This window comes from Vitis riparia, chromosome 18 (genome assembly GCF_004353265.1).
Source record: "Vitis riparia cultivar Riparia Gloire de Montpellier isolate 1030 chromosome 18, EGFV_Vit.rip_1.0, whole genome shotgun sequence".
Lineage (NCBI taxonomy): Eukaryota > Viridiplantae > Streptophyta > Magnoliopsida > Vitales > Vitaceae > Vitis > Vitis riparia.
In genome coordinates, this window is record NC_048448.1 from 26957250 (window position 1) to 26970009 (window position 12760).

Here is a 12760-nt window from a genome sequence, read left to right on the forward strand (position 1 = left end):
AATTGGGTTTGCTAGAGGAATTTATATATATATATATATAGATTAGTTTCTTCTTCTCTTCTTTTTTTTTAATCCTATCTATGTTGATGATATTAATGCATTGAATTTGATGTTACCTAAAAGAAAATTATATTTCATGTCCTCTATTATAAGTGGACAACCATTCCTTATATTAGATTTTAGATAAAGAACGAATATTGAAGATTGGAGTTGTAAGAAATTAGGAGATATGTAACAAAGTTCTATAATCACTTCAATTCACGTTTAAAAATAGTATTTCTTTCTAATATGGGAGCAAACTTTTTCTTTCTTTTTTATAAATTTCATTTGAGAATGATTTAAAAATAAATAAATAAAAGCCCTACTAAATATTAAAAAAAGACACTCTTATAAAAATCAATTAGGTAGATGGTAAGGTCAAATTCAGGATAGCTTCATATTTTTTTTGCTTTAAGTGAAAATTAAAATCAAAATTAAAGTAATAATTTTTAAGATGTTGTAAAAGTTTTATTAAACACAAAAGAACTTCTTGTGTAAACAAAAATAGAATTATAGAATTCTTATAAGAAATAACATTTTTATGACTTCTGTGTGAAACCTTTTTTAACTCTTAAAAGTCAATCCAAATAAAATTTAAATATATTTGAAAATCATTTTTAAAAATCCAAAAATCACTTAAAAATAATTTCTGAACTTTTTTTTTTAATTTAGATTTAAATACTAAATGATTCTTTTAAAAATCATTTATAATGTCAAAATATTTTTTTATGGATAAAAATATTACAAATAAAAAATATTTTAATCACAAATAATTTATTTTTAATTCATGAAATTTCATTTATTGTTATTTATTTTTTGGGATTTAATTCTTTACAATTATTTTTGAGTGTTTATAAGCTCCACATTTTTTCGCTTCTGACATTGTCATGCACTGCTAAGGATCGAAGAAAATGAGACAATGGTCAATGAATAATTTATTAATTTATTTCTTAATTTAGTAGCATTGAAATGTCAGCTGGAACAAAATGAAAGTTTAATTATTTAATCTTTTTTAGCACACCACTCATGACAACTTTCCTGCCAACTTAACATATTGACTTGGACTTGGAGGGTTCGGTCAATTGCAGCAGCTTAGTTAATTGTAAGTGTCTTTTCTCTAAACCATAAATTCAAATGATCAACTCCTACGTTTTAATTTACAAAAGCCATTGATTTGTTTTTACTAGTTATTTGAATTTAAGAAAGGAGGAAAGGGTTTACTTTAATATAAAATAAAAAAATAAAAAATAAAAAATGAGAGTTGAAAAGTAATGAAATCACTAAAAAAACAGATTTGGAGTTCTTTCGGTGAGGGGTTAGACTCAATTTGTACTCATGCAATGGAAATGGACATTTTTTTTTCCTTTTCCTTTATCTTGGTGTAGATCTTGTAATATTTTATAAAAATATAAACTATATGCCAATTATTTTAACTTTAGGAAAAAACACTTATTCTAATTTAAAATAAGTAAATAAAAAAAGAACTGATTTTATCTCAATTGTATAAGACTTCATAAATATTATCTTATTTGCAAAATATTTTCAGATGTAAAAGTAAAAAATTAAACAAACCATTTGATCATCTTTTTCATAAGTATCCATTTAGATCATACTCTAATTTTAAAATATTAGAATAAATCAATTACTCTAAACTATATCATTTATAATTTTTTTATTATTGATATGGTACCTAACCTTCCACGGAATTGGAATAAAATATGGATAATTAAAAAATGTCAACTATCCAATTTCAAACTTTTCTAATACAACATGATATTTTATCATGTTGAATGAAATGGGTTGTCAACACAATAGATAAAGATATATCTATTGTGGACATGGCATTCGGAGGCTTCTTAACATTGTATTGGTCTATTTAATGAGTTGTTCATATTGAAATTAATTAAGGTTGAAACAGGAACACAACATCTTTATAGACTTTAACAATCCAAGAAATTGACATTAACAATCCCAAACACAATACTCTGCTACTTAACATTATTCTTTTTATCTTAATTGAAGAGGAATACTAACTTAGTCAAACAAAAAATAAATTACGAAAGCTAAATACTACAAATATTCAGTGAAATCTTTGGCATGTTATTTCTTTGCAGCTTCAACAAGGTGGCATGTCGGATGGAGGAGGTAGTATTTGAGCTTCTGGGTGTTTACCATTTTTCACTATGAACGCAGTTTCCATGCCCCAAGTCAGATGGCGTTCTACATGGCAGTGCATGAACCATACTCCTGCAATAGAGAAAATATATCAACATTACACCTAACTTAATTGTAATATTAAGAAAAATTATTTCATTGGTATGCAGGTTGGCAGTTTCAAGGGTTTTTTTCTTTAATAGAGGACATGAATGCTTGCAACATACCAGGATTGGATGCCTCGAATCTGATTGCAACCCAACCTTTCGAAGGAACAGAAATGGTATTCTGAAGAGGAGGATCCACCAGATTATAGCGTAAAGGGTCCCTATTTCCATCGAAATTCCCAAATCCCCATCCAACAACATAGAAACTATATCCATGGAGATGCATGGGGTGGTGTGTCTCTGCAAGCACAGCTGTCCCTTGAAAAATAATCTCCACTGTGGAGTTATACTCGAGCACCCTTACTTCTGTTCCGCTACTCGGTAACTGATAGGTTAATGGAAGATAATCATATGTAAAATCGAACACCAGTGGTGGAAAGCTAGGAAAGTTATTTCCATATACACCACTGATGTTAAAATAGTAAGCTTCCAATATGTCAATTGTAGGCAAATCGAAGGTTATGTTGTTTATACTTGAGGAGAACCGCGTCCCATTGGGCCCTGCACATGAATCATTGACGCATGGGTACGAGTTCATAGAAAGAGTGTAAAACAGGTTAGTGCTCGTGCTCAATGGGACATTGCAAGGATGTTCCGCATCTGCTAAGCTTCGGAGGCCGGCCATGACCTGAACCGATGCATTTGTGTCATTGTATGCAGGAAGATAAGGCAAGGAGGGAGGTGAAGATGGAGTGTAGTATCCCTTGTACTGTACAATAGCTGTGGTGGTTGTGTTATCATAAAAGTTTTGATATTTAGGGGCAACAGAATAAGTTATAGCCGCCATGTAATATTGATCTGGGCGTTGGTTAGCTTCTAGTAAGACATCGTAGGTTTGGCCAGGAAATATTGTGATATAATCTCGTGTCAATGGTTTTGTGTAGCTACCATCTGTTCCAACCACTGTCATTTTATGCTTGTCAATGGCGAAGAAAAGAGCCTCGTGCAAGGCAGCATTGATTATGCGAAGTAGATATGTCTTTCCATGATCCACCGTTAGCTTGAATGTGCCTGCAATTAGAAAGGGAAAGTTGTATACTTATGACTAGCCAAAAGAAAAAGAAAAAGTTTCCATGAGGATCCACCAATTATGAAGTGATGGATTGATTAAGGGTGTAAATTTGGCTCCATAGTTCAAAATTATATTTGGACTAGATGTGTTAAATCATGGCTCTATCATCCTCATAGCTATATTCCTCTTTCTTAGCATTAAGCTTTAAATATGTTGATGTTAATAAGAAAAAGTAATATGGTTAACATATAAGAAAATGAAATCATGTACAATTTTAAAATGGAAAGTTAATCTTTGTACTTGATTTTGAGCATGGATATAGATCACCGGGTTGTCCATTTATCAATAAAGCATCAGAGGGGTCGGGGTCGCCTCCGGTTGCAAGCCCTTCATCTCGAACTGTATTCACATCACTCTTCCACCATTCTCCTGCATGTCAACAACTCCAGTAATTTTAGATTTTGCTTTGTTAGTTAATTCATAATATGTAAATTAACCTTTAAAAATAACAACACTTATACCTAATATGATGGGGACTTCTGCATAAGGTTTGTGAAAAGGATACTTGGTTCCATTCTTGGGATAGATGATTATAGCTCCATGAACAGTGGCTCGGGTCCAGTCACTGTGAGCATGCCACCATAGAGTGCCTTCTTCAGTGGAAAGGATGATCTTCTGGGTAAACTTTGACCCTGGCTGAATTGGGCATTGTGTGATATACTCGGGACCATCTGTCCATGGATATCTAGGCATGGTCACCCCATGCCTGCGAAACCATAACTATATGTTAAAACTAGTACTAATTTTCAAAGTAACAAAAAATGGCATGCAACAACATATTATCATAGTAACAAGAAGCATCAACTGTATTTCAATGAAACTGAAGCAAATAACCCTAAAGTATTATTTTAAATTTGACTTTATTTTCAAAGTAATATATTTAGAGCCCCATCTTAGAAATAAAAGAATGCATGCCATGCAGGCATGCTGCCACTACTCTTTCTCTGAGACACGCATAGGACCTACCAGTGAATGGTGATGTTTTCGTTTCCCTTGTTATAAACGTCGACAATGATCGTCTCTCCTTTCCTAGCATATATGGTTGGTCCCGGAAATTTTCCATTTACTGTTAAGATGTTCTTGGCGCTACAAAGCCTTGTATATGAAGCTTCCCTCACCTGCAACCAATTAAAAGTTAACCATGCAACCTCATCCCAAAAGAAATATTACATGCATGTATAGTTGCATCGATCCATTCATGTAAGTGTATAACCAATTAGAAATTGATAGCATGCATGAACAACTCAATGACACCAAGGTAATAGGTTCATACGGTATGAAATGAGAGCCATACTACTCCCTAAATATCGTGATTAGAAGGTGGCATTAAGGCCAGAATCATATATAGTATTTACCACAAAAGTAAGCCGACGGGTTGAAGCTTGGCAATGGATGCCACCACCAAAAACTAGAAACCCTAAAATTTGCAGGAGGAAAACCTTCATGATCAGCCACATTTTCCTTGGAATAAAAGCCTCTTCTCTTCTCTTGTCCTAAACACAACTCCTTCAATTCTCTTACTACTTTTGATGTATTTCTTTCACATGTGATTCATTATATAGGCATGGTAATTCTCTCGGGATACAATACTTCCTCTCCACGTGTCAATATAAGAGGAAGTGATTTGAATGTGTATTGGTTTTCAATGTTCTTTCAGGACGACTTCAATGAGCAGGACCACTTCAAAATAATTAATTATGATATTTCTTACATGAGCAGGACCACTTCAAAATAATTAATTATGATATTTCTTACATGAGCAGGACCACTTCAAAATAATTAATTATGATATTTCTTACACGTTACCTAAACGTTATTTCAGAATAAATTTAAAATATTCTTTCACAAGTCTTTTATTGATTATTTCAACAAATGTTAATTAATTAAATATATGTAGAATACTTTTAAAACTTTGACCTCCCGTATGAGTACCCTTATCAAGATTAGTCATGAAAGCTGTTTTTCATTGACAAATGCTTTTAAGAATTATTTTAAAACTGATGACTTCGGTGGTTGGCGGCAAAGTTGTTTTTGTATTGTTACTTAATACAATTAGTCATGATCATTGTTTTCATCTTAATGGGACAAAGTTGTTTCCATTTTTGTTTTAAACTTGAGAATTGAGATTATAAAAGACAAGATGATAAACTAATCTGGCATTTCAGAATTTTCCTTAAAAAACACAAAAATATATTTTGTAAAAAGTTGAAAATAGGATACTAACAACCCCTTGTAGTATTTTTTTTTTCTCAACAAAAATCAATTTAATAGTAATAATAATAAATAATTATAGATTTTTATATTTTAAAAAGCTTATTTTTCAAAACAAATGCAATCTATAATTTATTTGTTCGAATGATATGCATATCTTGATTAAATAAATAAATAAATTATGGAAAGATTTATATATTTTTAAATTATTTATAAACAAAAAAAATGATGAATAAATTTTAACTAGATCAAATAATATTTGTATAATAATGCCTTTAACATACGTTTTTTTATGAATAATACCAAATAAACATCTCAACAAATATTATATAAGATGATCATTAATTTCACTATCTTCATTTTATTTATGTTATTCTTCTTTATCCAGTGGATTTGATTATGTGTTGTAAAATGAATAAGGACCTCTATAGTTGTAATCTCACCTAAAAAGTTGGGGAAGTTATCTCTACATTATGGTTCATGCATGAAATAAATTGTTTTTGTACTTCCATCATCAAAGATGCATGTATGTTTAAGAATGGCAAAAGAATCTATGAGGTCAAGAAAAAAATGAAAAAAATTTATATGTTTTTTTTAATTCATTTCATTTATTTTTTTTTCTATTCTATATAAAAATTCAATATATATATATAACTTTTTAACTAATTTTAATTATATTTTTCTTTCATATTTTATATAATAAATCAAAAAATTTTAAAAAGGACATTTTTTAATATTTCAACTATAACAAGGTGGGCATAGTTAATTTATAATGTTAGGATATCCTAACAACCTAACCTTAAAATTTTCTTAAATAAATAATCACTTCACTAGTCATATATTTTCTTATTCCATCATATTGTGATTGGCACCATAGTGTTTGTTATACTTTGAAGCATTTTGGTATGGTTCTTATCTCATAATGAGTCATTTTTGAAGCAAACCCAACATGCTTGATAGAAATCCACTTCCTAAATGAACCCCAAGGTTTCTTATTTGTGAGTGTTGGTACATTAAGTTATATAGTTTAAGATTGATAATTTTGTTTCATTCATTTTGACTTAGGGCTTTTTTAGATTATGTCTCGCTCTCTTTTGAAAACTCGAAGTTGTCGTGTGATCAACTAGAATAGCAAAGGTAAGTATCGAAAGGTCTGGAAAGACAAATTAGAGTTAGTTAAGGTTGGCACAAACATCAAGTTCTTAAACTAAGTTAAATGTTTTTTTAAAACAGTTTTAAAGAACTCCTTGAGTGCTCTAATGCTACAGAGAGCGCTTAAGCACTCCTTAGAGCACTCAAGTGTGATAGAATTCTCTAGAATTTCAAAGCTTTGATTTTTCAAATTTTAAAAGCTTTATTTTGGGAAAATTCTAAATCTGATCCACCAGGATCTTGGCCTAATAAATACCTTGCCTAAAGTGGATTTTCTCTTTTTGATGTTGATGTTTCAAAAAACCTAATTTGCCATCTTGTTCCCAAAACTCTGAAAGATGATTGCCTTTGCTTTTACTAGGTTAAGAAAGAGATTTGCATCTCCACAAACGCTAAAGTAAGATTCACGAGAAGCACAAGTGGTATTGTACTACAAATGTGAAGTATAGTAGAGGTGATAGGGAGTAAGACTTAGGGATAGTTTCCACTAGATAAAACTGTGTACTATACTTTCAAACAATGGATTTGTAATTGGATATCTATAATTGGATGTCTCTAACCCCATGGATTTTACATCCACATGTTGTGTGGATGGTTTTCCATGTAAAAAATCTTGCGTTCTTGTATTGAATATTTTTAAGCTTTCCTAAGTCAAACAGATTAATTTAAAATTGTTGGAAAGTTTGAAGTTTGAAATTTGAATTATTCAAATATTTGTTGATTTGAATAAGTCAAAGATTAGAAGTTAATTTATTTGTTTTAAAATCTTATCAGGTTAGGAGTTATTTATTCAAATAAGGATTGAATATCCACCAGGTTGTTGGAATAAGGATTCTAGTTTCCTCAGTTTTAAGGATTTTTTTAATCTTGGAGTCAACCTATAAATCCTGTTGTATTTCGTATTAAAAAATAATAAGATTTTGGTGCTTTTTGTTTTTCCTTTTTTCTTTTTTTCTTTTTTTTTTCTACTCCGGCTTCAAAAATAATTATTTTTTGAGCCTAAGACGTTCAAACACCTATTCACCCCCTCTAGATGTTACCTAGACTAGATCAACTAACTTTTAATGAGGAAAACTCAAATTACAAAATTTGCACTTTCAGCCAACGCAGCTAGGCTTAGGTGGTGTTTTTTTTTTTGGTTTTTTTACTAAAAGCAATTTATTTTCAGAATTTAGGTTGTTTGTTTTTCTACTTTTTCATGACTTATTATAAACTTTTTACTAAATAGAAAAAGCCAAAATATGTAGCTTTTTCTAAATAAAAAAAAATAACATATTGGTTTTTCTTTACTTTTTAATACTTAATAGAAATAAAATACTACAAAAACAAACAACCTAATATTTAACACTATTAAGCATTAAGGTTTTATTTAGAATTAAGTAAAAAAACAAACACCACCTTAGACAAATTGAAGAGTAAATATCCTTTCAAATCAACCAACTAGCCTTTCATCCACGGAGACCTCCAATTTAAAGATCATGAAAACCTCTCAGAGCATTTCTTAAGAAAAATAAGAGCATTGGCTCACCCTAAGGGTTCCTTGGAGAGGCTTTGATCTTAATCTTCTCCATGAGTTGTTGAAAGGGTCTTTAACAACTGGGATTGGATTGAATGGAGCACTTATATGAACTAAAAATGATAAATATTATAACTACTCAAAAGACATTTTCACAGAATTGCCAACCTGCAGGTCATTTTTAGTTAATCAAATCTTAAAACATTAGTCACATCCATGGACAAAATTAAGTGAAGGCTAAGCACAGATAGAAGAGAACCTTCGGGATGCTCTCCTTAGCTCTACCAAGCTAGCTAACAACCTTGAACAGAATATTGCTCGAGCAGTCATGAATACTATTAAAAGGAAAAACCTATAAAACATATGAAGAACAAAAAGCATAAAAACAAAATATAGGCTAAAATAAAATGGTTCGATTTGGGAATCAACTGCTACGCAATATGTGACTAAATTCTCAGCTAGATTCTTACGAGTTCTAACCCCCAAAAGCATCAAATGCAGAAGAAAACCCTGTAAAAGAGAAACCAGTAAGACAATAACAATATGATAGTTTCATCCTCTCTACCTTTCAAGTTTGAGCATCTTGTGCTGATGCATCCTCTCAATGTAGAAGTGGCTTGCTTCATGACATCAGTATTGTAAAAAGAAGAGGTGTAAGCTCACCGTAATCTTTAATAGTGAAGAAACTTGAATTCTCATCGGTAGTGCTGCACTAAAATTATGGTTGATTGTCTTCTTTCTCATCTTGTTGATATAGTAGATGAACCCTACACTTCTTCACCCCATAAGATGGGCCATAGACTTGGAATGAAGCCTGAATTTGACTCGGTTTATTTAGCCAATTGGCGTGGCCAATCCCAATTCGAGAAATTGGTTGATACCCAAGCCACATGTGATCTGATTTAATGAATCTGTGCCCTTCATCCGAAGAATTCTGGTGTTCTGGATTGATGGGAGCAAAAAGGTGACCAGTTTTACCTTAGAGTCAAATTCAATGACAAAATATATTACCAGGGCAATCATGGACAGCACCCTTAACTACAAAAATAGCGCACACAGCCAATCCCATCAACCTAGTATTACACCAATTTGGAGGCAGATGTACCATTACTGTGGAGCCTATACTCTGTTGGCTGAACCACTCAGGAATTCAACTTCCAGGAACAAAAGTACTGGATTCAATATGTGGAGTATATAGCACCATCTGGGTCATGAAAATCAATGTCAAGTTATATGGAAATAATGTAGGAGTAGTGCTCAAAGGAGTATAAGAATTATTCCATAGGATTTAATTGATTTACTTTTACAATATGATCAAGAGAGAGAGGAGAGAAACCTGGATTGGGAATTGAAATCTTGGTAATTTATTTGCCAGACTTTGCATTTCCCTTAATGTAGCTGCCACAAAGTTGCTGCTTTCATTCTCAGACAGTCCGAAGCAATTAGAAAATGTGAATCGGAGGCCCCCACATCCCTTGGATCTGTAGACACTTGATGGACACAAACTGTTTTCCATAACTGTGCAATCATGGGCATCTATTTCTTCTAGACTTCATGGAAGTTCTGGTAATAATTGAAGCTTCTTGTAATAACCCAACCTAAAGCCTTTGAGCTGTGAAAGTTGATTGAGGCTTGCAGGTAGAGTAACAAAATTGTTTCTGCTCAGATCTAAATGTTCCAATGAGCACAAAGAACTAAAGTAATTGGGAATTGCTCCTTCCAATATGTTGCAATCACTTAGATTTAACTTTCTTAGGGGTCTTAAACCAAAGAAAGAATGCAGTTTGTAGACCCTCTATTTTGTCCTCCTAGCATATGTATTATTAGGTGTTTGTTCAGTACTTTACAACAATTCTTTGGTGGCCCATTACTACTCATGTAGCTTATCTTTTCTAAGTCACCTTTGAGACTTTAGTTGAGGGATTTATCTAACCTCATTGTGACTCTTAGCAGCCCTAATTTAGATTTAAGTTTTTCCTTTCTTTTTAGAATAGCTTTTAGGTGTACTTTTAGGATAGCACACTTAGGCATGTTTAGGTCACTTAGACAATATCCTAATCACTTTAGGTTATTTAGACATTGTCCTAAACATCCTAGACACCTTCTAGCTTGCACACATTCACCCTAGGTCACTTGGGCACTTTTTTCATAATAGGTCACTTGGACACTTGTTTAGGTTTGATTTCTTGATTGCTTGGTTCTTTAGGTTTCAGTGAGTATTGGCCTATTTTTTACTTTTGATTGCATGAGATGGTCTTTTGATACTTAATCATGTGAGTTTGATGTTTTGATTTTCATTATTATCAATTGCATTAGATTGGCATTTCGTTTCTTTTGATTGCATGCGTTTGGTACTTGTATTCATATTTTTGTTTATTTATTTAAATTTGCATGAATTAATATTTTGATTCTCCTATGTATGCATGTGATTGTGCAATTTCCAATTTTATTCCTAATTTTATTTTTTAATTACTATTGCATGATTTCTACGCCCCTTATTATTTTTTTTACTTTTGCATTAGGATTTGATCACTTACCAAACAAGACACGGGCTGCATCCTTGAGGAAATCTCCAAGTAATGCACTTCCCATATCCACATGCATTCAAAATGGAAGCAGAATATTCAATGAGGGAGAGGCTGCCATAGAAGATCCCCACTTCCCATAAAAAGATCTCTACAGGCTGGCTGTACTAAGTGGAATTTTGGGGATCCTCATGCAGCCATAGAAGGAGTGGGCTGCCACATAAATAAAGACATAAGAACAGGGAAAAGGGTAGACAACCGGCATAAGAATGGAGAGAGAAAGAGGCTCTCTCAACTCTCCAAGTCTCAACACCACACCACCGTATAAGTGAAACGCAAAGGCCCTTTTGTTCTCTCTCTACGTTGGTTTGATTTTCTCTGTCTAGCTTCCGCATGCATGTCGATTGTGGATCGAATTCGAAGGTGGGGCACCGAACCCACCTTGATCGATGCCTAAAGAGATGTGATTTCTGGGAGTTCTTTCTACTGTTTGGGGTATCGAATCTGCGAAGTGTCGCCTGGTTTTGGTCAATTCTGATAGGGGTTCTGGGTTGGGAATTTCGCACATGAAGGGTCCGTTGGATCGAACCAAGGTCATGGTCCGGCACTTGCCGCCGATGATTTCGGAGGCCGCATTTTTGGAACAAATCGATACCGTCTTCAAGGGGCGCTACACCTTGGTCAAGTTTCGTCCCGGGAAAAACAGCCAGCAGCGACAGTCCTATTCTAGAGCCTACCTTGACTTCAAGAGGCCGGAGGACGTTATTGAGTTTGCTGAGTTCTTTGATGGGCATGTTTTTGTTGAGTATGCTCCTTCACAACGCATTCCAAAACATTGGCCTAAAAAGGATGGCCGTGAAGGGACAATATTTAAAGATCCTGAGTACCTGGAGTTCCTTGAACCTCTTGCGAAGCCTTTTGAGAATCTTCCCAGTGCAGAAATACAATTGGAGAGAAGAGAAGCAGAACGAGCTGGTGCTGTGAAGGACACTCCTATAGTTATGCCTCTAATGGATTTTGTCCGTCAGAAAGGAGCTGCCAAGGGTGTATCCCATCGTTATCTAATGGAAAACTAAGCAGAAGAGCCAGTGGGTCATCATCTGGAAATCCAATTCTGGGCTCATCAAAACGGGGTTCTGAAAAGAGAAGACTCTCCACCACAATGTATGTTTTACGGGATGCTGCAAAGAACACAAGTGCAAAAGACAAGTCAACGTTCATTCTGGTTCCAAAGCGAGATGACCAGCTGCTGTCTGATAAGTCTGTTAATCTAGATGCTGGAGGTGGAGCTGAAGCATTGAAAGAGGAAAGTGGAGTTTCTGGAGCTGTTGATGCTGGGAAGAAGAAAGTCCTCCTCCTGAAAGGAAAAGAGAGAGAAATTTCTCATCATTTACAGCAGCAGAATGTAACATCTCCAGTAAAGAATATACTTGGTGCAAATGCTCCCAAGCAGAATCAGAGACGTGAAGGTAGTGGAAGGATAATCAGAAGCATACTTTTAAACAAGGATGCACGTCAAAGTCAATCTTCTATGTTCCAGTCGGAGCAACAGTCCCAAGCCTCTAACTTAGAGAAGGAGAAACGACCTCCTCGCCCTCCACAGCTGTACACACAGCCTGCAATACAAAGGAAGGTAAGGGACGCCGCGGCTGTTTGATTCAAGGAGAGGAGGTAAGTAAAGGTTTTGAGTTTTGGTTTTAAAAATTGAAAAATTGGAATTTTGTTAATTAAGCTTTGATTCATCGTTTTAGACAAAAAAGTTATGATCTTTGTTTCAATTTAGTTTTGATTCTCATATTAGTTCGAAAATGTTCATTTTATTTTCTTTTATTGTTTTTGTTTTAGTTTGATTCTTTGATTTAGATCGGAGAAGCTTGAAACTTTGTTTTTGTTTTGGTTTTGGTTCATCATGATAGTTGTATAA

General features: G+C 33.5%; 1 protein-coding gene and 1 pseudogene across 1 annotated transcript; one reads left to right on the top strand and one right to left on the bottom strand.

Moving 5' to 3' along the window:
- Positions 1 to 2025: 2025 nt before the first annotated feature.
- LOC117905983 (laccase-14-like) lies at positions 2026 to 4944 on the bottom strand. The gene is made up of 6 exons (XM_034818895.1): positions 4788 to 4944; positions 4399 to 4550; positions 3894 to 4138; positions 3673 to 3801; positions 2421 to 3371; positions 2026 to 2286 (listed from the first exon to the last, which is right to left on the bottom strand). Exons 1-6 carry the CDS (start codon positions 4887 to 4889, stop codon positions 2156 to 2158), a joined length of 1710 nt encoding a protein of 569 aa, XP_034674786.1. The 5' UTR covers positions 4890 to 4944; the 3' UTR covers positions 2026 to 2155.
- A 6441-nt stretch (positions 4945 to 11385) lies between these two features.
- Positions 11386 to 12493, top strand: LOC117905596 (annotated as a pseudogene).
- Positions 12494 to 12760: the final 267 nt, after the last annotated feature.

Coding starts and splice junctions, on each gene's coding strand:
- LOC117905983 (XM_034818895.1), bottom strand. CDS start 4,889: ATGTGGCTGATCATGAAGGTTTTCCTCCTGCAAATTTTAGGGTTTCTA. Junction 4,139..4,398: donor GAAAACATCACCATTCACTG/GTAGGTCCTATG, acceptor ATGGTTTCGCAG/GCATGGGGTGACCATGCCTA. Junction 3,802..3,893: donor AGAAGTCCCCATCATATTAG/GTATAAGTGTTG, acceptor GTTGACATGCAG/GAGAATGGTGGAAGAGTGAT.